We start from the raw sequence: 26,113 nt of genomic DNA, 5'->3' as shown, positions 1-26,113 counted from the left end.
TTAAGTTTCATTTGTCTACTTTAGTTTTTGTTACCTGTGACTTTGAGGTCTCAGTCATAAATTGATTGCCTAGACCAATGTACAGAAGAGTTTTCCATAGGTTCTCTTTTAGTATTCTTATAGTTAGGAGTCTTATGCTTAAGACGTTAATCCCTCTTGGGTAGATTTTTGTATGCAATGAGAGATAGGGGTCTAACTTCATTCTTCTGCACATGGAAATTCAATTTTCCCAGCACCATTTATTGAAAAGAGAGTTCTTTCCCCAATGTTTGTTTCTGTTGGCTTTGTCAAAAATCAGTTGGTTTAAAATATGTGGCCTTATTTCTGGGTAATCCATTCTATTCCATTGATCTATGCATCTATTTTTATACTAGTACTATGCTGTTTGGGTTACTATAGTCTCATAACATAATTTGAAATTGGGTAACGTGATTTCTCTAGTTTTGTTCTTTTTGCTAAGTATTGCTTTGGCTATTTGGGTTCTTTTTTATCGCTACATATGAATTTTAGGACTCTTTTTTAATTCTGTGAAACATGGCATTGGTATTTTGATAGAGATTGCATTGAATCTGTAGATTTCTTTGAACACAACAGTCATTGTAACAATATTAATTCTTCTAATTCATGAGCATGGGATATTTTTCCATTTGTTTGTGGCATTGAAAATTTCTTTCATCAGTGCTTTGTAGTTTTCCCTGAAGAGATTATATATGTCTTTAGTTAAATTCATTTGTAAGTATTTTATTTTTGCAGCTATTGTAAATTGGATTGTTTTCTTGATTTCTTTCTCAGCTAGGTCTTTATTGGTATATAGGAATGCTTTTAATAGTTTTATCACTTCCCATTAATATATACTTTTTTGCTGTGTAGGTACATAGGAACTACATGCATGGGAACCACCTGAGTGTTTGATTTTTTGATCTAAGTAACTAGTGAATTCTGAGAACTAACTGTGCAATGTACACCAAGAAAGAAAGACAAGATATAAACAGCAGTGTTTTAAAAAACTAATTTAAATGATCACCTATGAAGTAAAAACAAAACAACTCATAAAACAGAAACAATTCTACTGTGACAACATTTAATGCTGTCATCACTTGAATGCATTTTAAACTATTAGTGTAAAGTTCTGATGAAAAAAATTAGAAAAGATATCTACCTTCTGACTCATTGGCATCTCTGTTTCACAGTCTACACTCTCACTTGTAGTAGGAAAGATATATTTTCTCAAGTGCCACATGCTCAGTGCCTCCTTCATTAAGGGCCAGTCTAATGTGCCTTTATATTAATTCTAAGGGATCCTGTCCTATACATTCACTACACTGAGGGATTTCCAATCCTCTCTTCGCAAAGAAACCCCACTATCCAGTATTCTCATTCTAACTCATATCAGAGGTCAAGAAACTTGAATTCCTCCTAAAAGAACCAAAACCACAATCATACTTGACCAATAACCTAGTCAGAATCTCTTCCCCTCACCATCAGGCTAGTCCTCTATACAGTAATAATCGACAGAAGAAAATCTGGATTATGTGCCATCCTATTGTACTCTTAATCTCAGCTATGATTGGGGGCTGCAGACATTTTACAAACCAGATAGTTGTGTATAATTTTCAGGAGTGACCTAAGTTACCCCTGTTTCATTGAAACAGTTAAAGATTCTTAACATTCCCTGAGACTTTGACTTTTTGATCCAACCAACAAATATACTCTTTTTCTTTTTCTTTCTTTTTTTTTTTTTTTTTAGACACAGTCTTGCTCTGTCGCCCAGGCTGGAGTGCAGAGTGCAGTGGCACAATCTCGGCTCAATGCAAGCTCCGTCTCCCAGATTCACGCCATTCTCCTGCCTCAGTCTCCCAAGTAGCTGGGACTACAGGCGCCCGCTACCATGCCTGGCTTTTTTTTTTTTTTTTTTTTTTTGTCCTTTTAGTAGAGACAGGGTTTCACTGTGTTAGCCAGGATGGTCTGGATCTCCTGACCTCGGTATCCGCCCACTTCGGTCTCCCAAAGTGCTGGGATTACAAGCGTGAGCCACCGCGCCCAGCCAACCAATATATTTTTAATGAATTCTGATCACTGATGGTGCTATGTAAATTACAAAAGAAAAAAAGACCAGACATAAACTGCAGTGGTTTTTTAAATGTATTTAAATGATCACTTACCAAGTAAAAACAAAGCAATGTGTAAAATACAAGCAACTATACTGTGACAGCATTTAATTTAGAAGTGATAGGAAACAATGTTAATTTCAAGAACGTAAAATATCAAATTTTTGAGAAATCCTGAGACACAATAACAAAATGAAGTATAATAAGTTCTGTTTACATAAGTAACCCTAAACTTGGTGCTCAAAACATTTTTATAGTCTTTGGTATGTGCTGTCTACACATAAGTGACAAACTAATAAAAAATATGTCTATAATAAAATAATTTCTTTCTATACTTGCTTTTTTGTCTTTCATGCTGTCCTTTAGTTGCAGAAAACAGATAAGTATGCTAGACCAGTAAAACTTCTGCAAGTTACATCATTTTTAGGAGAATAACTGGTAAAGAATGGTAAGAGAACTAACAGTTTTTGAATGTCTGCCGCGTTTAGGTCATGGCAGTACATGCTTTCTGTTTATTACCTGTTGAAAAACCTCATAAATGCCTTCTTACTTCAGAACTTGTGTCATTGTTCCAAGGTGAAAAACAAAGCCAGCTAACTGATCTAACTTAACCGGTCAGGTAGAGGTAAGATGTAAACAGTGGTTTGTCTGATCTCAAAGTCTGTGTTCTTTCCATTCTAAAATGGTGTCTCCCTTATAAACTGGAGTATCTACTAGTCTGGTTAACTGTATCAATCTGTAATTTCTAGTGCATTTACTGGAAAAGAAAAGATGCTTAAGAGAAGGCTAATGCACATTATTGGGCTTGCTCCAGGTCATAAACTTAAATAGCTATTGTACCATCTGACAGAATAATAGCAATAATAAAAACTAACATTTACTGAACTTTTAATATGTGTCATGTACTCTCCTAGTACATTACATACATTGCCACATTTATACCTCAGAAAACCCCTATAGAATGCATCCCATTAATCCATATTGGAGATGAAGGAAAAAAATTCAGAGAGATAAAATAACTTTGTAGGTAACATGAATAGAATATTTTCCATCCATGTTGCCCCAGATTGATTAATGTTGACACCCATGTTCTCTCTACCCTATTCCATCCTTCTCATTCATGAAATAAGAAAACGATGTGACATTCCGAATAAAAGTAAATTGTAAGAACAATTTAAGTTCAAAACACTTGTGCTAGGATAATGCCACCTGATATTATGACTACCTGGAATGATATCCCTCTCTCCTTTGTTAATTAAAGATAGGTAGAATTAAAACAGATATATTTCCCTAAACATTGGAGAGTATGTTTTATGCAGAGTAATAAGTACTATTAGCATAAGTACACAAAAGTTAAAAAAAGATAACATTGTTTTTACTAAAGTTGAAGAACAAAAGCATAATTTTAATGCAATTATTGTATAAAGGACACAGTGACTGTCAAAAATGGCAATGTCCTGCATTACATGAATCCAGTTCAAAAGTGTTTAATGTGAGTATACTCCTTGACAGAAAACACATACCTGTAAATACCCTATCACCTAATTCTAAATAATGGCTATTATGTATATATTTATTGGATTTCAATATAATTTCATCATTATGAAAATAAATTCAATTAATTCATTAAGATATTTTTGAAAATATATCTATGACAGAAGTTTATAGAAGTTTATATATTCAATATTTTTGTCTGATTAAGGCTAAGTCAGTTGCATTTTGCTTAATTCATTGACACTCTTAATTTGGAATTGCCAAGTGAATAACCATAACCATATGGTTATTACGGAATAACCATAATTATTACAGGAACAATCTCATATGCTAGAATAATAAAAAGTACAAATGTCCCTGTAATCCCAGAACTTTGGGAGGCTGAGGCGGGCGGATCACCTGAGTTCAAGAGTTCGAGACCAGCCTGTCTAACATGGTGAAACCCAGTCTGTACTAAAAATGCAAAAATTAGCCCAGTATGGTGCCAGGTGCCTGTAATCCCAGCTACTCAGGAGGCTGAGACAGGAGAATCGCTTGAATCTGGGATGCAATGGGTGCAGTGAACCGAGATCATGCCACTACTCTCCAACCTGGGCAAAACAGCGAGACTCCGTCTTAAAAAAAAAAAAAAGTGAAATGCCATTAACACATATTAGTAACAGTAGTTATTCATCTTTCAGTGATATGAATGCTATGCCTCTTGTGTGTATGAAATATGTTTTCCAATTATTCAAAGATAAGTTACCTTTGAAATGACTGCAATACAAAAGTGCTGAAAATTTTAACTTTTATATATTATTTATTTAATTAATTTTTAGAGACAGGATCTTGCTCTGTCACCCAGGCTGGAGTACAATGGTGTAATCATGGCTGACTGCAAACTTGAACTCCTAGGTTCAAGCAATCCTCCCACCTTGGCCTTTAAAATGTTGTGGCATTATAGGTGTGAGCCACCCTGCCCAACAGACTTTTATATTTTAATAAATAATTTTTAATATCTTAAATTCTGGGGTTTTCCTCCTTATAAAACAACAACACTATAGTAAACAGACTTACATACCACTTACTCAACTTTATTGATACTATCTTTTCTACTCTCTTGTGTTTTATTCAATCAAGTTTGTATCTCTATCTCTATACCTAAAATGTTTCCCAAAACACTGTGAATTATCTTACCAAGTTAACATACTTGATATTTTCTAAAATATTTTAGAATCCCTAGCCTTTCCAAAATTTTTTAAATACTTTTTGCCACAATCTCCTTAATAAAATACCTTCTTCATCTAGTGTATCTTGTCATTTGCCTTGTACCTTTTCTGACCATATTTTCTTAGCCTGTTTCTCTAGATTTTCTCCCACTGTGGCCCTTTATATCTCAATATTCTCTGTGAAATATCCTGGCTCTTCTTTTCAATATTTTCCTTGCTTTAATGATCCCTCCCACTCCCATGGATTGAAATATACATTTATTGAGTTCCATGCTTACACCTTTGGCCTAACTCCTTCTCCTAAACTGAATGACCCATTCACTAAATTTTCCCATGAGATATATTAGTCTAAATATGTCATTGCTACCTCAAGCTCAGTATATCTGAATTAAATTGATATTCTTCTTAACAACACTAAAAAATCTGTTCTTCCTTTTTTTATACCTTGTACTTCCATTACTGGCTACAGGCATGATGGAAATCTTGATGGCATTTTCCTACTTTCCCTGGAAGGCACTGTATCTCCTGCACCCTAAACCTAAGCTAACGTTGCTTCAATGTGACCTCAAGCCCTCTTCTACTCACTCTTCACTATAACTTCTATTGTCGGAGTTCTGTTCCCCTTTGTCTCTCAGTCAACAACTCACGTCACTGGCCTTCCAGCTTCTAAACTCATCTCTCTTCGTTCTAGACAAACAAAATATCACTATTCTGCTCAAAGTTTCTAGTGGCTACCACCTGCTTATAAGTTAAACTCCAGTATCTTACCATTGTTTGAAAGTTTATTGATAATCTGGTCCTAACTCACTGAATTGGCATGAAATCTTTTCATTGCTATCCAACATCTTGGGCTTGAGGTACAGTGTACTACTGGGACTTCCAGATCTAGGAATGCTGTTGTGCCTTTTCATTTTTATTTTCTTTCTTCTCTCTGCTTAGAATGGCCTTCTACTCCTTCCTCAGTCAAAATCCAACTCATCCTTCAAGACCCAGATCATATATTAAATTATCTTTGAAACCCTTCACACCTCCTTTATCAGTCAAGTAACCTCTCTGTTCTTATAATGTTCTATTCATGTGTATGGTATGCTATGTTGTAATTGTGTATTTATAGTATTGTTTAACTGTGAGTTTCTCCTAAAATCTATAATCAGTTGAATAATAATTTTTTTAAAACAGTTAATTGTGAGTTTCTCGAGAGCAGGGATGGCAGTATCCCATTCAGCCTTTACCACAATGGTTACATATTTTAGGTCCTCAATAACTCTTTGTTGTGAGTTGAATTAATAAAGCATATATAGATAGATACATATTTAAGATTGCATATAATGTATAAGTAATTAGTATGGTATGTGAATATATTATATGTATACACACATGTGTACAGTTGGCTCTTGAACAATATGATTTGAACTGGGCAGTTCAACTTACAGGCAGATTTTCTTCCACCTCTGCCACTCCTGAAACAACAAAACCAACCCCTTATCTATCTTCCTCTTCCTCCTCAGTTTATTCAATGTGAAGACAATGAAGATAAAGACCTTTATGATGATCCAGTTCCATTTAATGAATAGTAAATATACTGTCTCTTCCTCATGATTTTCCAAATGTCTTTTCTTTGTCTCTAGCTTACTTTATTGTAAGAATATAGTATATAATACATATAACATACAAAATATGTATTAATTGACCGTTCATGTTATCTGTAAGGCTTCTGATCAATAGTTGGCTATTAGTAGTTAAGTTTTGGAGGGGTCAAAAGTTATACATAAATTTTCCACTGTGCATGTGGGTCAGCACCCCTAATCTGTGCGTTGTTCAAGGGTCAACTTTATATACCCTTATTTGTTGTATGTATGTATTTATGTGTGTACTTATAATATATGTATCTGACATATGTATTCATATATATGAAGCACTTTGGGGATCAAATGGGCCCTTAGATATCATTTTATCTATTTAATGAATATTACAAAATAGCCAAGAACCAAAGTCATTAATGACTTTACCAAAGTTCTACAGCATGTTAGTAACATACACAGTTTGAATTCCTGTCCCAGATCTTCATCCAGTGTAACAACTTTCACTACATCATTTTAATTCAATAATCTCACCATTAATCTGAATCTCTATAATCCTCTTTACCAAGACCAAGCTTACCCTACTGGAACAGACATTCTGGAGTATCTCACCTCTTTTCTCTTCCAGTTCCCTTCTTGCCTGTTTATTTTCATCAAGTGATACACACATAGTGATTCTGTAACCTCTAAATTTTCATTTATGGTATATCCTTTTTCTTTAAATATTCTCTAGTTCTTTTGAGAACTACTTTCAACTCCGTTACAAACATACTAAAGTCTCCTTTCCCTTTGATAAAAAATAATAAAGAAGTCATTATTTTGCTTTCCAATTGAATGAACTATTTTTTTTTTTTTTACCAAACCAAGGATCACCATTCAAGAAATATCTTCAACATCCTCATCATACTAGCTTACATTTGCATACAGCTTTGAAGTTTACCAATCACTTTTTCATGACTCATGTGATTTTCACACACTGCAGATAGGCAGAAGAAGGTGTCATCACATTTACATGCAGTTGAGAAAACTAAGGGTCAAAAGTTAAGTGAACTACCAAAATTCCTATAGCTAGCAAGAGCTGGGACTGGCACTGGAATCAAGGTCTTCATACCATTGTTTCCGAGAGCTTCCCACTATTTTAAGCTGTTTATTGGCTTGTGTTCCTTCCGTGACATTTATGATGACATATATTGACACCTCAGATGCTGTACAGTGAATGTTGGCCAGACTGTTTTCCATCTGAATTATTGTTTGGCTCTTGTTACTTTGCTAGTATAAATTTCAACTAGGCAAGTACTATTTTTTCTTACCCTGACTTACCTAAGGACCTCTTCCCAAGCATCCACATGATACCATTTAACGGTAAATTATAATTTGAGTAATGTTTGTCATTATGAATGTGTTTTTAACAAGTAAAACCCTAGCTTAGACTAAATTAGAGATCTTCAACTCTTTGTTTCAAATTGAAATAAATTAGTTTTATTTTATTTGAATTCATTATTCAACGGATCTGAAAACTTAAGGTGTTAGCAAAAATAATCTTGCTTTTAAAAATGTGTATGTGTTTCATGTAATATTCTAAGACAAATTGTGTACTTTGACTTTAAATACATTTCTGTATAATCTCCTCACTAAATGTCTAGATAGCTGCAACTTCTTTAAAAATTTCAGATATCGATATTGGTGCAATCGTAGAATAAATTGAGCTGTCTCTTCAGCAGTGGTACAGAGATGGGTTGAAGCAGGAAGAGACCCACTCCCTGAAACTTGTTTGCAACCCCATGACGAATACATACTTTCCCTTTCAACTACAACATTCTCTTAATGTTTGGCATGACCGAGTTATTCTTAAATTACCCCCTAGCTCTAAGCAACAGGGATAATCTTTTCCCATTTTATTCCTACGAACATGTGAAATTTCAGGTCCGCTAAAGAATTCTCAATGTTTTTTAATGGACAGAGAAAGTGAGCCTGCAGAAAAGGGGTTAGTAATGTCTCACTTTGCGTTGTTTTCCTGCCTGTCACGGCCCCTGCCAGAACCTCCAAGCACTTTGCCAGGGGGTACTGATGGGCAGTTAGTAGCTGCTTTTGTTGGGTGGTTGAAAAACAAAGCAAAATAATTCTCAAGGAAGGAAGGGAAAGTTTGAATCCAGACATCCTCAAAGTTGTACACTTTAAAAATCCTGCGATTCACTAGTTAAGAATTGAGTTTTCAGTCTTTCCGGAAGGTTCACTGGAGCCCCATTCGCCTTTAATTGTTGGAACCGCCCTCACTTGGCTTGTTTCTGGGGTGTCCCACATAACACAAAGCTAAAGTTAACAAATTCAACTCTATATCCACAAATGTCGTGACAGCGAGCATATTGCTTGCCTAAACAATAAAGACCGAGGCTAAACTCTGCTTATTCTTTGCTGGAAATGTGTTTAAGAAACTCCTAGTAGAATGAAAATCCAGAGGTTAAAAACATTGCACTTCATTATGGAAGTGCAGCGTTGCCCTCATTACGGAGCTGCGAGAGAAACATTCCAGCTACTCACTGTTGCCTCTTAGTTGTTATGCTTTTCTTTCCTAATTGTATCGGACATGACCTATTTGCTTCCTAAGAAATCATACTTTTTACCTTAGGATCCCAGCATAACCAAGCCATCCACAAGCAACGGGGTCCCTACAGAAGCCCATCAGCTCCTTAATGTGGCCCCAGATGTGAAGATGGGGAAAGGGTAACTCCGTCCCACTTACCAGTCTTCCACAGATAGAGGGTGGGCACCTCCGCCTCGCCCTGTGCCGCAGCCCTGCCGGCGGCAACCGGGAGCAGCAGCAGCAGCGGCAGCAGCTGCAGGACGCCCCGGCGCGGCCCCGCAGCGCCTCGGCTCCCGGACGCCCAGCGCCTGGCTTGCAGCCCCATGCCGCCCGCAGCCACTCCAGGGTCCAGAGCCGTAGCGCTCTCGGCAGGGAATTTTTCTCCGCTCTTGGAACGTCTTCCCAAAGAGTACAGAAAGCAAAGCTCTTTCCTGCTATTGTTCGCTTCAGATGAGAAGGAGGGAGAGTGCGTCTAACACCAGGGAACAATAGCGTCCGCGGTGGTGGCCGTGGCCGCCGCCGCCGCCGCCTCTGGCGGGGATGCTGCTGCCGCTGCCATTCCGCGCAGAATGGCAGGTCCTGGCGGCTCCGGAGGCAACTGTCCTCAGGGGGCCCCAGCTGACTGAGCAGGTCTGCTAGGTCTGGGAGGCAGCGCAGCCCCCGCCAGCTGGGAGGGGAGGAGCGGGGCGTGAGCCCAAAGGAGCAGAGGGGGCTGGAGGCAGAGGGAGACGAGAGCGCGAGGGCGAGAAAGGGAGCGAGCAAAGGGGAGAGGGGCCAGCCAGGCGACACCCAGTTCTGACATACCCGCCTAAAGAACTCCCGTGCACATGGTGCGATGAAATATGTTTGGAAGGATGCACCAATAAAAAGAATCATCACCCGGCAGATTTCAGAATGACAAATAACAGGCATTGATATTCACTGTCATCCAAGGAGTCAAAAGCTAGATCTAGTGGCATGTTATTCTTAGTACGTATTTACACAAAGCATCAGTGTTTATTATCTATTTTTAAACCATGGCTTCTGAATTACTTTGTGTGGGGAGCAGTATTTGAGATCAGATGTAAAAACGCTAGAGCAGAAATGTTTACTTGTCAAAATGCACTTAAATGTTGTTTTCAACTTAATCTATTCTCAATAAAAATATGAGCAATATTGATACTCTGACAAATTAAATTGTCTTTTAATAACCTTTAAAACTAAATAAGTATTTAATGAGTATTTCCAATGCTACCTAATTACATAAATACAATTGTACCAAAAAAAAAAACCTTAAAATTAAAATTATATTTCAGGTATAGAGTTCTGTCCCTTCATCTACTTCTTTCTCTCAAAAATATGCTACTTCTAAGTATTCAGATAGTTGTGAGTCAAATTAAAGGTCAAACTGAGTCAGTCATGCTGTCTGGATATCTTGGAATTAGTAAATTCTTCATTTAAAATTTCCCTGACACCAATTTTTCTTAACTCTTACCGTAGCAAAATGCCTGTCACCATCTAAATAAAGAACCACATGTGTTTGCATATTTTGTCCTTTGTGTTTCCACTTTCTTCTACCAGTAGTAATAGAAGAACATGTGTGAAGTCAGATAATGCTTTACCCTTTCTCCTTCTCCCTTTAGCCAATAATAATATCTTCTATTATTAATTCATTTCATAGTAAAGCTAAAATAGTAGGCATTTAACCATTAAAATTTCAGCACATGGAAAGCCAAAGAAAACTATTATCCCATCAGCAATTTTCAGCCAAATAAAATAAAATTTTAAAAGCAGGAAAACTACTTTTTGTGAATTTACTCCAACACAGCTACCCAAGAGTTTAAAATGAGGAAGCTACTGTTTCTGAAAGAGGAAACCTTCCATAAGGCTCTCTTGGGACCCTTGTCATTTTGCAGAGCCTTCCAGACACAGCCCTTCTGCATGCATTAGATTAAAAACAGGTTTGATCAAATAATTCCCAGGTCCTGCCTGTTTAAGTATTCTGACATCAGAGGAAATTAGCTACGTTGAAGGTTGCAAATTTGGTCTTTGTTTACTTTCCACTCTGTTAGGCCTCTAAGAAGGAATTAAAAGCTCAGAGAGCCCTAGCTCTGTGAGTCTGTGATTAGGAGAGATAAGCTAGTGTGGCTTACTATTTCTTCACTGGTGAAAAACAGGCAACAATCAAAAGATTATAGGTTGATAAGGAATAAAAAGGAAGCCTGATCCTAACTAATGTATGATTCCCTGAAGGATCACTTCTTTTAGCAGTTAAACCACAGAAGAAAAAGGGACCTGCTATTGCTTCCTGGGTTCTGTCGTTTCAGGAAAATTTCCTTGTCCACTCCACAAGAAATCATTTTCCCATCCTTTCTGCTTATATTTTTCAGTTATTGTTAGTGCCCTAAACCTTGAAATCCTCTAACTCTGGCACAGGAAGGATTTCAAACTGGACATACTCTGCTAACAGCAGCCCATTCTACGCATTCGTGGGAAGTGCCAGTCAATTCACCAAGTGGGAATTCATTATGTAACAGAGGACAGAGAATCTGAGGAATTAAGTTAATGTGCAAGGTAATTACCCAGCCCTTCAAAAAGCCATCCCACACTATACTTAATAGCTTATTGTCAAAAGAAATTTTAAGATTCTGATCTTTATATTTACCCATGGTGGTATAATAATAACTCAACTTGTCAAGAGTGTAAACATCATAGCTACAAATTCAAGCATTATACAGGGTCAATCTCTAGGTTCAAATTTGCTGCCATTTACGATACACAATTATGGTGGTATGTTCTGCAGTAGGGTTTCAAAATAGCCAATAATTGGTTTCTTTTTTTCAATTTCAATGTACACAAGGCCTAGGAGTTACACACACACAAGCACATACACAAACACACAATTATCAGCAAAGACATCTCTGAGCAAGGTTAGAGAATCCAAGTCATGTAAACATTTGTCTCCACACCTGCCACACATTTGTTCATAACAATGTCATTATTGCACTTGAGGACAAAAATGTATGGGTCTCTGAGGAGACAAAAGTGATGTATGTATTCTGATACATGTTCCTTTGTGAAAGGTATAGTGTCTAGGTAGATAAATCCTATCAATAAAATGATAGATGGCAAGAGATAGCAAAACATAGTAATATTTGTTTCCTAGAATATGACATAAATAATAATACACAAATGTTTAATGACGTGATGTCAAAATTTAGTCATGAGAAGTCTCAAGGATGCAGATTAAATTGACCATCTGTACAGGCTGCCATGAAGTAAATCGTTCATCATTTTTCATGGAGAACTATTCAAATATTAATGAGCCAGTGCTATAAAAGTTTTCCAAACCAATGAATGACAAATGCAAAGCATTTTTTTAATATTTAGAAATGAAAAAATTCTAAACCTATCACCTCGCATGTGATAGGTGTCTTTATTCTGCCTATATTAATTTTGCTATCATTTCTAAACTCCAGAGGTAAGGATGTGAACATACCTATACACATAAATATTTTCTCTTTTATTAGAACATAAGCATATAAATATATATTACAACCCATGAGATTGATGACAATGACTTTTAATCATTAGTATCAGCATTTTAAAACAATTATGAAATTTTCAGTTCCTTGATAGAAAGGGAAACAACTTTTAACATCATCAGTTTTATAATTATAATAAAAAGTGAAGAAATATAGTTATTTATCGATAGTATTACATATGAAAGTATCTAAAGATGTCCATTTTGAAATAAAAGCTTAAAAATAATTCTCCACATAAATGCATTTTGCATCCTAAAAAATAAAAAATACCCAAAGGAATTCTATTTGTGCAACCTCTAGGTGTCACACTTGACCAAGATTTGGATGAGACAAAATTTATTTTGGGCTTCTTTCTCTCCTCCCCTTCCCTGACACCCACCCACCAGTTTATAGGTTCACCTCATTTTACTGCGCTTTACAGATATTTTTGTTTGTTTGTTTGTTTAACAAATTTAAAGCTTGTGACAATTTGGCATTGAGCAAGTCTATCAACATAATTTTTCCCACATGAAGTGAGCACTTCATTTTGGTAATTTTCGTAATATTTCAAATGTTCTCATTATTTTTGTATCTGCTATGGTGATCTGTGATCAGTGATATTTGATGTTAATGTTGTAATTATTTTGGGGCACCACACACTGTGCCCATATAAAATAACAAACTAATGAATGTTGTTGTGTATTCTGACTTTTCCACCGACAGGCTGTTTCCCTATCTCTGTGTCTCCTTGGGCCTCCCTGTTCCCTGAGACATATGAATATTGAAATTAGGCTAATTAATAACCCTACAATGGCTTCTAAGTGTTCAGGTGAAAAGAAGAATTACAAGTCTCTCATTTTCAATCAAAAGCCTGAAATTGTTAAGCTTATTGGGGAAGGCAGTTCAAAAGCTAAGATAGGCCAAAAGCTAGGCCTCTTGCACCAGTTAGCCAAGTTTGGAACGCAAAGGAAAGTTCTTGGAGGAAATTAAAAGTACTACTGCAGCAAATACACATATGAAAGGAAGCAAAACAGCCTTATTGCTGATATGGAGTAAGCTTTAGTGATCTAGATAGAAGATCAAATCAGCGACAACATTTCTTTAAGCCAAAGCCTAATCCAGAGAAAGGTCCCAACTCTATTTAAACCTGTAAAGACCAAATGACATGAGGAAGCTGCAGAAAAGTGTGAAGCTGGCAGAGATTGCTTCACAAAGTTTAAGGAAAGAAGCCGTGTTCATGACAAAATTGCAAGGTGAAGCAGCTGTAGCAAGCTATTCAGAAGATGTAGCTAAGATCACTGATGAAAGTAGCTACATTAAACAATTTTCAACACAAACAGATGAAAGTACCTACATTAAACAATCAATTTTCAACATAAACAAAAAAACCTTCTATTAGAAGAATATGCCATTTAAAATTTTAATAGCTAGAGAGGAGAAGTCAATGCTTGGCTTCAAAATTTCAAAGGACAGGTTGACTCTCTTGTTAGGGTCTAATGCAGCTGGTGATTTTAAGTTGAAGCCAGTGCTCACTTACCAATCTGAAAATTCTAGGGCCCTCCAGAATGTACTAAATCTATTCTGCCTGTGCTCTACAAAGGGAAAAATAAAGCTGAATAACTACACATCTCTTTATAGCATGGTTTACTGAATATTTTAAGCCCATTGTTGAGATCTACTGCTCAGAAAATAAGATCTCTAATGGAGATATTAATGTTTTCATACCTGATAATATGACATCAACTCTGCAGCCCATGGTTCAAGGAGTAATTTTGACTTTCAAGTCATTATTTAAGGAATATTTTGTAAGGCTTAAGCTTCCTTAGATAATAATTCATCTAATGAATCTGGGCAAAGTAACTTGAAAACTTTCTAGAAAGGGTTCACCATTCTACCTTTAAGAGCATTAATGTTTTATAGGAAGAGGTCAAAATATAAATATTAACAGGTTTGAAAGAAGTTGATTTCAACGCTCATGAATGACTTCTAGGAGTTCAAGACTTCTCTGGAGGAAGTCAGTACAGATGCGGTTAAAAAAGCAAGAGCACTAGAATTGAAAGTGGAATCTAAAGATATGATTCAATTGTTTCTGTCTCCTGATAAAACTTGAACACATGAGGAGCTGCTTCTTAGGAATGAGCAAATAAGGTAGTTTCTTGAAATGGAATTTACTTCAGGTGAAGATACTATGAAGAGTGTTTAAATGACAACAAAGGATTTAGAATGTTACATAAATTTAGTTGATAAAGCAGTGGTAGGATTTGAGATGATTGACTCCAATTTTGAAAGCAGTTCTACTGTGGTTAAAATGCTATCAAACAGCATCACGTATTACACAGAAAGCTTTCATGAAAGGAAGAGAGTCCATCAATGTAGCAAACTTCATTGCTGTCTTATTTTAAGAAATTGCCATAACCACCTTAAGCTTCAGCAACCACCACCCTGATTAGTTAGCAGCCACTGACATCAAGACAACACCCACTACCAGCAAGAAGACTATAATTTGCTGAAGGCTCAGATGATCACAGGCATTTTTTAGCAATAAAGTATTTTAAAAGTATTTTTTTCTTAAACACTGTTTTGTTGGTTGTTTGATTCTTTTGGTGGTTTGTAAGTTTATGTATAAGGGAAGGGCAGAACAATTTTAAATTTTAAATTTAAATTTTAAATTTCAAATTGTTTAACATAAAATTAATCTCATTGTTTCTCCATTTTATTCATTAAAAAACCTGTTTGAAAAAGAAATCAGCTGCAAATGATTGGACCCCTTAATTTTAATATCAGGTGAAAATATACAGTATTTTGTTTCAGAACTTTTCAGAGTTTGGGGAATGGATTGCTCACTGCAGGACTTACAATGAGGAAGAATCCCATCCCAGATGATACAGAAGGGATCAAAAGACCCTGACACTAGGTAGCAGCAATATTGTCAAACATTTTTTACTAGTGGTATTCTTGTCAAACTCTTTCAAAAAATTGAAGATGAAAACATTCTTCCTAACTCATTCTATGAATATAGCATTATCTTAATACCCAAACTAGACAAAGACGCAACAACAAAAGAAAACTACAGACCAATATTGCTGATAAACAGAGATTCAAACATTCTTGAAAAAATAATAGCAAGCTAATTACAACCACATATCTAAAATAATATACCACAATCAAGTGGGATTTATCTCAGAGATGAAAGGATGGCTCGATATGTATAAATCAATAAAGTGATATATTACCTCAACAAAATGAAGGTCAACAATATACAGAAAACAGCATTTGATAAAATCAACATCTTGTCATGATAAAAACTGTCAACAAATTAGGTATAGAAGGAACATATCTCAACACAATAAACACATATATGTTGTATATATGACAAACCCATAGCTAACATTATACTCAACTATAAACTTTCCCTCTTAGGACTACTTTTGCCAAATCCTATAAGATTTAGTGTGTTCTGTTATCATTTTCATTTGTCTCAAATTTCTTTAATTTCCCTTCTAATGTCTTCATTGACTCAATTGTTCAGGAATGTGTTGTTTAATTTCCATGTATTTAAAAATTTTAATGTTCTATATATTATTGTTTGCTCTTTATCCCATTGTAGTCAGAAAGACACTTGATATTATTTAAATCTTCTTAAGTTTGTTAAGACTCATTTTCTGGCATAACATGTTCTGTCTTGGAGAGTACTCCATGTGAACTTGAGAAGACTATGTATTCTGCAGCTACTGGGTGGAATGTTTTGTTTATGTCTGTTAAGTCCATTCAGGCTAGAGTATAGTTTAAGTCCAATGTTTTCTTACTGATTTTCTGTCTGGATAATGTGTCCATTGCTGAAAGTGGGGTGCTGAAGGCCCCTACTTTAATTGCATTGTAGTCTCTCTCAGTTATATTAATATCTGATTTACATATTTAGGTGCTCCAATGTTGAGTGCATATATATTTATAACTATTATATCCTCTTGTTGAACTGAGGTTTTTATTATTATATAATAACCTTCATTTTCTCTTTCTTTTTACAATTTTGACTTTACATCTATTTTATCTGATACAGGTATAGTTACTCCTGCTCTTTTCTTGTTTTTATTTGCAAGAAATATCTTTTCCATCTCTTTACTCAACCTATGTGTATCCTTAAGACTCATATAATTGGGATTTGTTCTATTATGCACTCAAACATTCTATGCCCTTTGATTGGAAAGTTGAATCGATTTACATTCAAGGCAACTTTTGATAGGTAAGAACTTACTACTGGCAAAATTGTTTTCTAGGTGTTTCAGAAATCATTGATTCCCTTCTTCCTCTCTTGCTGTCTTCCATTGTGGTTAAATTATTTTCATTCATGATATTCCTTGATTCCTTACTTTGTATTTTTAGTGCATCTACTATAAATTGTTGGTTTGTGGTAACTACCAGGCTTCCAAAAATGTTTTTCAAGCTGAGAACAACTTTGATTGTAAACCAAACCAAACCAAACAAAAAAGTATACTTTTAATCTACCCTCAATTTTGATTTTTTAAAATTGTCACAATTTATGTATGAATATATACATATGTATATACATGTGTGTAAATATATATTATATATATATATATATATTTTTTTTTTCAGATGGAGTCTCACTCTGTCACCAGGCTGGAGTGCAGTGACACTATCTCAGCTCACTGCAAGCTCTGCGTCCCCGGTTCAAGCGATTCTCCTGCCTCAGCCACCCAAGTAGTTGGGACTACAGGCACATGTCACCGTGCCCAGCTAATTTTTGTATTTTTAGTAGAGACAGGTGTTCACCATGTTGGCCAGAATATTCTCAATCTCTTGACCTCATGATCTGCCCGCTTCAGCCTCCCAAAGTACCGGGATTACGAGTGTGAGCTATACCGCACCCGGCCTAAAATTCTTGTATTTTTAAAATGCTGATGTCCTAAAATTTATGGATGATATTACTACTTTCTAATAGTTTTGTCTTTTAACTGTCATACTAAAGATATAAATGATTTACACACAACCATTACAATATCAGAGTATTCTGAATTTGACTGTGTATTTATTTTACCAGAAAATTTTGTACTTTTAGATGTTTTTATGTTACTCCTTAGTGTTCTGTTCTTTCACTTATATAACTCTCTTTGGAATTTCTTATAGGACAAGTCTGTTTGTGATGAACTCCCTCAGCTTTGGTTTGTCTGTTAAATTATTTATCTATACTTCACATTTGAGGGATAAATTTTGTAATCACAGTATTCTTGATTAGCAGGTTTTTTCCTTGGTACTTTCGATATATTATCCCACTTCCTCCTGGCATGTAAGCTGTCTGCTTATAAATCTCTTGCTAGTTATACTGGAACTCTGATATAAGTTGTTTTTTTTTTTGTTTTTTTTTTTTTTTTTGCAGCTTTCAGGATGCTTTATCTTTGACTTTTGACAGTTTGATTATAATATGTTTTAGGAGTCATCCTGTTTATATTTAATCTGATAGGAGACCTTTGACCTTCCTGTACCACATTCTTGTACTTGGATATTTGTAAGTTTCTCTAGCTTTAAAGATTTTCTGCTATTATTTCTTTAAATATGCTTTCTACCCCTGGATTTTTACCTTCTCTCTCTTGAACAACACAGATTAGTAAGATTATTATTTGATATTGTCTAAAAAATCCCATAGACGGTCTTCATTTCTTTTTCTTTTTTCACCTCTGACTGTACATTTTCAAATAGACTGTCTTTCAGTGTATAGGTTCTTTCTTCTGTTTCAACAGTTTTGATGTTGATGCTTTCTATGGTGTTTTTAATTTTATTTGTTGTAATTTTTAGCCAGAATTTCTATTTTTAAAAATTATTATTTCAATCCTTCTGCTACATTTATCATTCTGGTCATTTATTTAATCCTTCATTTCATTGAATTGTTTTTCTGTATTTTCTTGAATTTCACTGAGGTTACTTAAAACAGCTATTTTGAATTTCTATCAGGCAGTTCATATATCTCCATTTCCTTAGGGTCAGTCACCGATGCTTTATTTTGTCCCTTTGGTGATGTCATGTTTCTCTGCTTGTTCTTGGTCTTTGTGGTCAGTTGTTGGTGTCCGATCATTTGAAGAAGTAGATACGTATTTCAGCTTTTTCAGACTGGTTTTGTCCAGAAAAGCCCTTGAACAGGTTATTCAGAAAGTCTAGTCAGATTGTGTGATGTGGCCCACGAAAAGGCTTCTTGCTGGAGTCAGGGCTAGCTGGACTGATGCCTAGGCCAGCAGGCAGGCAGATCTGGAGCCTGGATGTAGCCTGTAGGCCTAAGCTTTTATCCCCTGAATTGGCCTGAAGCCCATGCCCACTGGAACTGGTAAGGTGCTGGGGCAGGGCCAGAGCCTGGAGTCACTGGGGAATTCTGACACTGTGAGACATTTAAAACCAGGGGTAGCCAAACTTGGTTCAGCAGTGATGCAAACTGGAGATAAAGTTCTCTGTGCGGGCCTGAAGTGTAGGACTGTGGGGTCTTATCTGGTGCTGGGATGGATGTGGAAACTCAGTTTGCAGGTATTGACCTGGAGTCTGGAACCATGGGAGCCTGCCAAATGCTAGGGTTTACTCTGGTGGCTCAGGTATTGTGGTCCAAGGCAAAGTCCTGGGCTCATTTTCCTCTCTTTCTCCAAAGTGGACAATGTTTCTCTCTACACTATGCTGCCCAGGGTTGTGAAGGGGTACTACAAGTAATGTAAAACTATCCTTCCGATCTTCTGCAATATGTCTTTTCTTATTTCCATGCTCCATCCAGGTGTTGTAACCCTTCACTGTTTTTTTTTTGTTTTGTTTTGTTTTTGCACTTGTGAAGGTATTTTCATTTATGGATAGTGTTTCAAATCGATGTTTTTGTGGAAACATAATTGTTGGAGGATCCCACCTTCCCCATAGTTCGTTCATTTAATGTAATTATTTATATGGTTAGACTTACATCTATCATTTTGTTCTTTACTCTCTATTTGTCTTATATCATTTTTAAATAACAGCTTGACTTGGATATAATTTTGTTTAGGGTATGCAATTTACTGTCTTATTCGCAGAGTTGCATATCATCACCATTATATAATTTTCGTACTTTTCCATTAAAACAAAAACAAATTCCAAACTTATTATCAGCTACTCCCATTCTCCCTTTACCCCAGACTGCAACAACCCTTAATCCAATTTCTGTCTCTGTGGATTTACCTGGACATTTTATATAGATTGAATTATATCATATGTGGTCTTTGCAAATGGTTTCTTTCATGTAGCATAAGTTTTTAAGGTTCATTAATAGTGTAACAAAAATCAGTACTTCATTGCTTTTTAAGTCTGAATAATATTTTATTGTATGGGTAAACCAAATTTTCTTTAACCATTAGTCAGTTGATGTACATTTGGATTGTTTCTACTGTTTGGTTATTATGAATAGTGCTGCTATGAATATCTATTTACATATCATAACTGTTTTGTTCCTCTTTTCTTCTGTTATACCTTCTTTTGTACTTTTTAGCATACCATTTTTGCTCTTTGGAATTAAAAAATTAAATTATATTTAAATAGCTATGAACTTCTTAATGGTTACTTTATGGACTACAGTATCTACCTCATCCTTTCACAGCTATTTCAGAATATTATTAACTTATTCTTAGAAAACAGAGAATTATTTCCCACTATCACTCCTTTTCCTCCTCCCTGTTCTGTGATCTGTATGTTATAACCTTAACAAAAAAAGTGTTATAAATATTGCTGCATAAAATCTTACATCTTTTAGAGATGTTAAGAGAAAACATAAATTTACAAAATCTTTTATGTGTACTATACATACCATTTCTGATGCTCTATATTTATTCCTGTGGATTAGAGTTACTGTCTGGTTTCACTTTCTTTCAGACCTATAGGTTTCCATTAGTATTTCATGTAAGTAGGTCTGCTAGAAATGAATTTTTTCAGACTTTGCTTATCTGGCAATTTCTTTATTTCACTGTCATTTTTGAAGCATGATCTTGTTAGATAAATATTTCTTGGTTGACAACTTTTTGGTATTTCAGTATTTTGAGTACAAGCTTCCACTGTCTTCTGACATCTATGTTCCTGATCATAAGTTAGCTATTTATATTAATGTGGTTGCCTTGCACTTGATGAGTCATTTTTCCCTTGATGCCTTATACTATTTTCTTATTCTAGTTGACAGGAATCTATTCTACTCTGTTTTTTGTTTGTTTGTTTGTTTGTTTTTGTTTAGGTGATTACATTCCTATTTCTCATCAAATTTGTGAAATTTTTGAACACTATTTGTTAAAATGTTTTTTTCCTGTCCCCTTATCTCTCTTCTATTTTTGCGACTTCCATGACCTGCTTGTTGAAATGCTTGATGTTGACTCACACATCATTGAGGCAGAGCTCATTTTATGTTTTTTCCCCTCTAAATTCATCAGATTAAATCTTTTCCATTGATAGATGTTCAAATTTACTTAGTCAACTGCTCTACTTTCCAAGGAGTCAAGGCTACTTTCACCTTTTGGCTTCATATCTCAGTATGTGGCCTACAAGGTTGCCACTGAAAGGAAGAATAGAGCAAGAGAGCTATATCAGATGTTTATATTATCTCTCTATATACCCCTTTGGCAAAGTGATATTATATGGCCCCAATCTAATTAAAAAGGTAACTGGTAAACTTATCTCCTTATATATCTATTATGAAGAAAATAGAATGATAAAAAAATTAGCATTAACTCTGCCATAAATTTCTACATTCAGGTAATTGTGTCATCTAACAGGCTTATGGGGTTTTGGAGTTTTGTCTGTTTTTGTCTGCTTACCTGAATATCATATATCATAATCCTCCTCATGTTTTCTTTTTCCTTTTTTTTTTTTTTTTTTTTGGAGACAGAGTCTCGCTCTGTCACCCAGGCTGGAGTGGTGCAATGGTGCCATCTTGGCTCACTGCAACCTCCACCTCCTGGGTTCAGCAATTCTCCTGCTTCAGCCTCCCAAGTAGCTGGGACTACAGGCGCCTGCCACCACGCTCAGCTAAGTTTTGTATTTTTACTAGAGATAGGGTTTCACCATATTGGCCAGGCTGCTCTCAAACTCCTGACCTTGTGTTCTGTCCGCCTCGACCTCCCAGAGTGCTGGGATTACAGGCGTGAGCCACTGTGCCAGGCCTAACCCTCTTCATGTTTTCAAGTCAAATTATTAGACCTTTATGTAGACAAAAGTGGATTCTAAATCACTGAATGTAAAAATTGGAGTAAATTATCCAGAGAGCCAGTAGGAATTAAGTCAATAATGATGGACCTTTATTAGGACTCAACTCTGATCAAATATGAAAGCAAATTCGTAATGGAGGGAGGCTGGAGCAATCAGATCATAGAAAGGGGAAAATGTGTATCTTTAATGAAAGAGGTGAAGAGAAGTTTCATGTTGCATTACCCTTTTAAAACTCTATATTCAGACTCATGTTTTAATAAAAGGTTATAACACTTAACTTCATATCCCAAAACTATTATTCACAAAATGAATAGCTCTCCTTGAACTGTGCAGCCTAATAGCCTTGCTTTACACCTCCCCTTCAGAGTATAAAATGCCTCTGATATTTAGGCCTTCTGGATGAATATTTTTGCTATACTCTTTGATGCATTTATGGTCTCAGCTGCCTCCATTTTGCTGAGTTATTTAAAACAGTTTTCTCTTGATTGAATTTTTAATTGTTTAAATAAACCTTTTTGGATACCACTTATTGTATTAGCACCTCTCTTGTTCTATTTGGCTTTATGCATTTATACATTTTAAATTCTGCTGTTGATGTTTAGCTGGGGCTTCAGACTAAAGCAGAAATAATTCCTTCGTTCAACTTATTTAATTGAGAGTTTATGTTTTATTTTCTATTTTCTTGTATATTTTTAAAATCAAATACATAAGCAAAATGTTTAACATTTAATTGACTGGTGTTCTTTACTTTCACATATCAATTATCAGTTAAAACTATAATAATCAGATGAAATAAGTGGGGAAGATACTATTATGTGACAAATGAAAATAATTAAGATATACAAGTTTGACAACTTTTCCATGTAGTTAATCATGAGTTTGGAAGTAGTAGAACACCATGATTTCTCTGTACATAGAGTTGTGTTAACTGGGGACAGCTTTTGAAAATCAGTGATTCCATAAAGAAGGTCTTTATTGAAAAAAAAAATAAACATAATGTTTGCCTAATTTAAATTTGCCTAGAGGAGTACAAAGTTCACAAGAGGTAAAAGACAAATACTTGTGAAAAGAGGAAAATAATTTAAATCAAAAATTCACATGCCTAAAATTTTAAAAGAACTGGTTTTCGATTCACTAATCAGAAAAGAAGAGAAACAAACTGTGCCTCATTATTCCAGACATGATAAATATGATGAATTCAAGGACAGTACTTTCCTAGGAGAGTAATGCATCTTGGCATATATAATCACCTCTAGATGAACTAAAAAAGTAAAGCTTTCCCTTGGCATATGATTTAATTTCATATATAAAAGTTATATTTATTCTAGAAAAATTGACGAATAATTTTGGCAGGCTTGTTAGTAGTATTTTAAATGGATTCTTCTTTGCCTTCTAAGAGACTGGCCTTCCTTATATTTCTGCATATGGGGTGGTGAAAAGAGACCAGCTGTGCAATACGTCTTATCATTTACAAGTATAAGATGTATTCATTCTTGTGGACTAAGATATGCTTACAGCTCACACTCTATGCTTTATAATTCAATTAACAATCTGTATTTACGCTGACTTCACCATTTGGCAATGAAAACCAACCTCATTATAAGATAAAGATATGAACATTTGAGGAGAAAAGCAAATGTTAGTAAATTAACTCCATCCATTGTGCTAATCCTGTGTTGACAGCACCCATTGCTAGCAATTTTCTCAAGCTGCTAATACATGACTGTTACTGAAAATAACATGAAAAGCTTTCTAATTAATTGCTACTGGTAGATCTGCTACTTCCAAAAGTTTTTCTCCCTTGAGATATAGATGCAAACTTGTCTTGGCATATGACCATATACTGTTTTGCAATTTACAAAGAAAATAGTTTTCCTTTCATTTGCTAATATGGAACAGAACAAAGAATATAGTTTTCCTTTCATTTGCTAATACGGCACAGAACACGTTGCAATAGATTTCAGAAGTTGATAAAAAGGGGTAAAAGGTATTTGAAACAACTTTTTTCTTTCTAAGTTGAATATTGGGTTAAAAGATGCCAAGCTGGCTGAACAATAGCTCACCATCTAAGTTTACTTGACTCAGCTAAGAAGAGATGAACATAAGCAGCTAAGCAGAGATGTGAATAAAAACAGTTCTTCGAAACTTTGTTAGCAGAGAGTACTGTTTAATCCGTAACATATTTCACTTCCAAATCGTTGAGTGCTTAATGTAAATGAGTTGAGACTGCTGTCAAAATTCCTTATAAACACGTGTGTTTCTAAGGGAAATGTGAGAGAAACCACATCTTGCAACTGTCTGAATATTCTAAAATTGTTAAATTTTTTAGTCGAAATTAAAAATAGGAATCTAACACTAACTTAAGAGTAACATCATCAAAATTGTGCATTTTAAAAATCTAGATCTGAGCTCTTCCCAGTGTTTACTGAGTTCTGACCCAGTGGTTGTGGAAAAGTTTATAATATTCATTTATTTTATCATCGTTATTATATGATACTTATTACATCTCCCCTATCAAGCCTTCAGTGAAAATTTGCTCATTTTTTCAACCAGTGGAAAACACTTTTACAGTATCTATTATATGCCAAACACCCTGTCAAATTCCGGAGACAGAGAGACTTTTACATAACATGCATCATTCACTGAGTCTTCATGAATGCATGACACTGAGCTTGAAATGTTACACGCTAGCCAAACATATTCTTCCACTCTAGGACAATGCAATATATATGACTGACATTTTGTAGACAAAGATAAAATGTAATATGAAGAAAGAAGACAGAATCAAGAGAAAAGCCCATTAATGTATTAATACCCAGGATATCACATTGGCATGTAAATAACTAACAGTGAGTATTATCCTGGATCGATACTTTGCAGAGTAAACAGCTCCAGATAGGCAGCCCCCACAGTGTGTAATGAGCAGAAACTTCATGCTCTCTGTGTTGTCACTGCTGATGTTTGAATCCTGCTGTTTTCACATTCTGGGCCGCTGAGATGACTGTATATTTTTGGTAGCTGAAAGGGAAGCTTGCTATGGTTTCTTCAATAACAAGCAAAAGACAAAACCTATAATCCATCTCACAGTCACCCCATGTGACTTGAAAGATGGTGTTGGTGTAGATAATAGGAAGCATCACTGACAATGGCTAGTATGAAAGAAAACAAAAACCAAAAGCAAACAATAAAAAAAAAAATTAACTCAATGGGTTTAAGTTACAAGAAATTTATCTTCAGTAAGATGGAACATAGAACCAGATCCAATTATATTTCACCAGCTTATTCAATCATGGGGGCTACTCATGGATTATTTCTCCTTAGGAAAAACATGTTTCACAAAAAAAAAAAAAAAAAAATAAGTAGAGATTTTTAAATGGGTGACAAGTTGTGGCAGACATTAGCGAATAATTTTTGTAATGAGTAAGCACTGATGTATTTCATTCTTTTAGATTATGCAAGTACAGAAGGGTACCAATGATGGTTCATTTTAAACATTTACTTAATATATTCTCATGAAATTCCTATAAGTGTATATGTTTATCCCTCACATAATATAGTCTATTTCCTTAGTTTACCATGAAATTTTTTAAAAACCTGCTTTATATTAATCTTCACATTGGACTGTCAGCACCATATTCTTCAGTCATTAAAATGAAGTATCTTAACCACATAAAAATTAAACCTAATGCTTACCTCTAAGCAGTAAGTACTTAAATAGTAAACATTTGCTTTACAGCATGTTTTCTGTGTGTAAATTATGATTCTTTTCGGCAACATTTCTTTAAATGGCTTTCACTTTTATTGCATTGCAAAAGTGAGATCATATTCTTTGTATGCACTTCACGATCTCATTTGATTGGGTGTTAATTCCTGCAACATACAGCAAAGGCTGATGTGCCTTTTGCAATTTGAAACAGTGGTTGCATGCTGAGAATAATTAGCTTCACTAAGGCAGAACAAATGATTTCTTTGCAAAACACCAAGTCTGTGTTTCAACAAAGATAATCACAGAATACCCAAGTTATCTTAGGTCTTCTGGTATAGTGGTTACTTTGTGTTGGATTAACATTTTTGTAATCTTAATTCTCTAATAACTATAGTGATCCAGAGATTATCACAAAGAATATTATTTTTGAAATCTAGGGATAGAAGATTTACTTATTTTAATTGATTAATTTGTCAGTTTCCATTAAAATATTTATTTATGTGGCTAATTTATCAAATATTGTTTCTAATCATAATTTGGGCAAAATAATGTAATTGTTGGCTTTGGCTACCAGAATGATAGTGGTCTATCCTTCCTGCCCAATACATCCTGAACTTTATTTATTTATTTATTTATTTTTTGAGACGGAGTCTCGCTCTGCCCCCCAGACTGGAGTGCAGTGGCGGGATCTCAGTTCACTGCAAGCTCCGCCTCCCGGGTTCACGCCAT

At 35.2% G+C, this 26,113-nt stretch overlaps 1 protein-coding gene across 1 annotated transcript in view; it reads right to left on the bottom strand.

Annotated features, from left to right (window-relative positions):
* THSD7A (thrombospondin, type I, domain containing 7A) overlaps positions 1–9,542 on the bottom strand; it is a 507,842-nt gene extending 498,300 nt beyond the window's left edge. The window contains exon 1 of the mRNA XM_011942957.1: positions 9,131–9,542. Within this exon, the coding sequence (XP_011798347.1) occupies positions 9,131–9,296 (166 nt within the window). The 5' untranslated portion in view covers positions 9,297–9,542. The remainder of the gene's footprint in view (positions 1–9,130) is intronic.
* Between the last annotated feature and the right edge of the window lie 16,571 nt (positions 9,543–26,113).

The sequence above is a fragment of the Colobus angolensis genome, unplaced genomic scaffold (assembly GCF_000951035.1).
Source record: "Colobus angolensis palliatus isolate OR3802 unplaced genomic scaffold, Cang.pa_1.0 Scaffold104, whole genome shotgun sequence".
In the NCBI taxonomy this organism is placed as follows: domain Eukaryota; kingdom Metazoa; phylum Chordata; class Mammalia; order Primates; family Cercopithecidae; genus Colobus; species Colobus angolensis.
The sequence above is the reverse complement of the archived record's forward strand: the minus strand, read 5'-3'. Positions and strand labels throughout refer to the sequence as shown.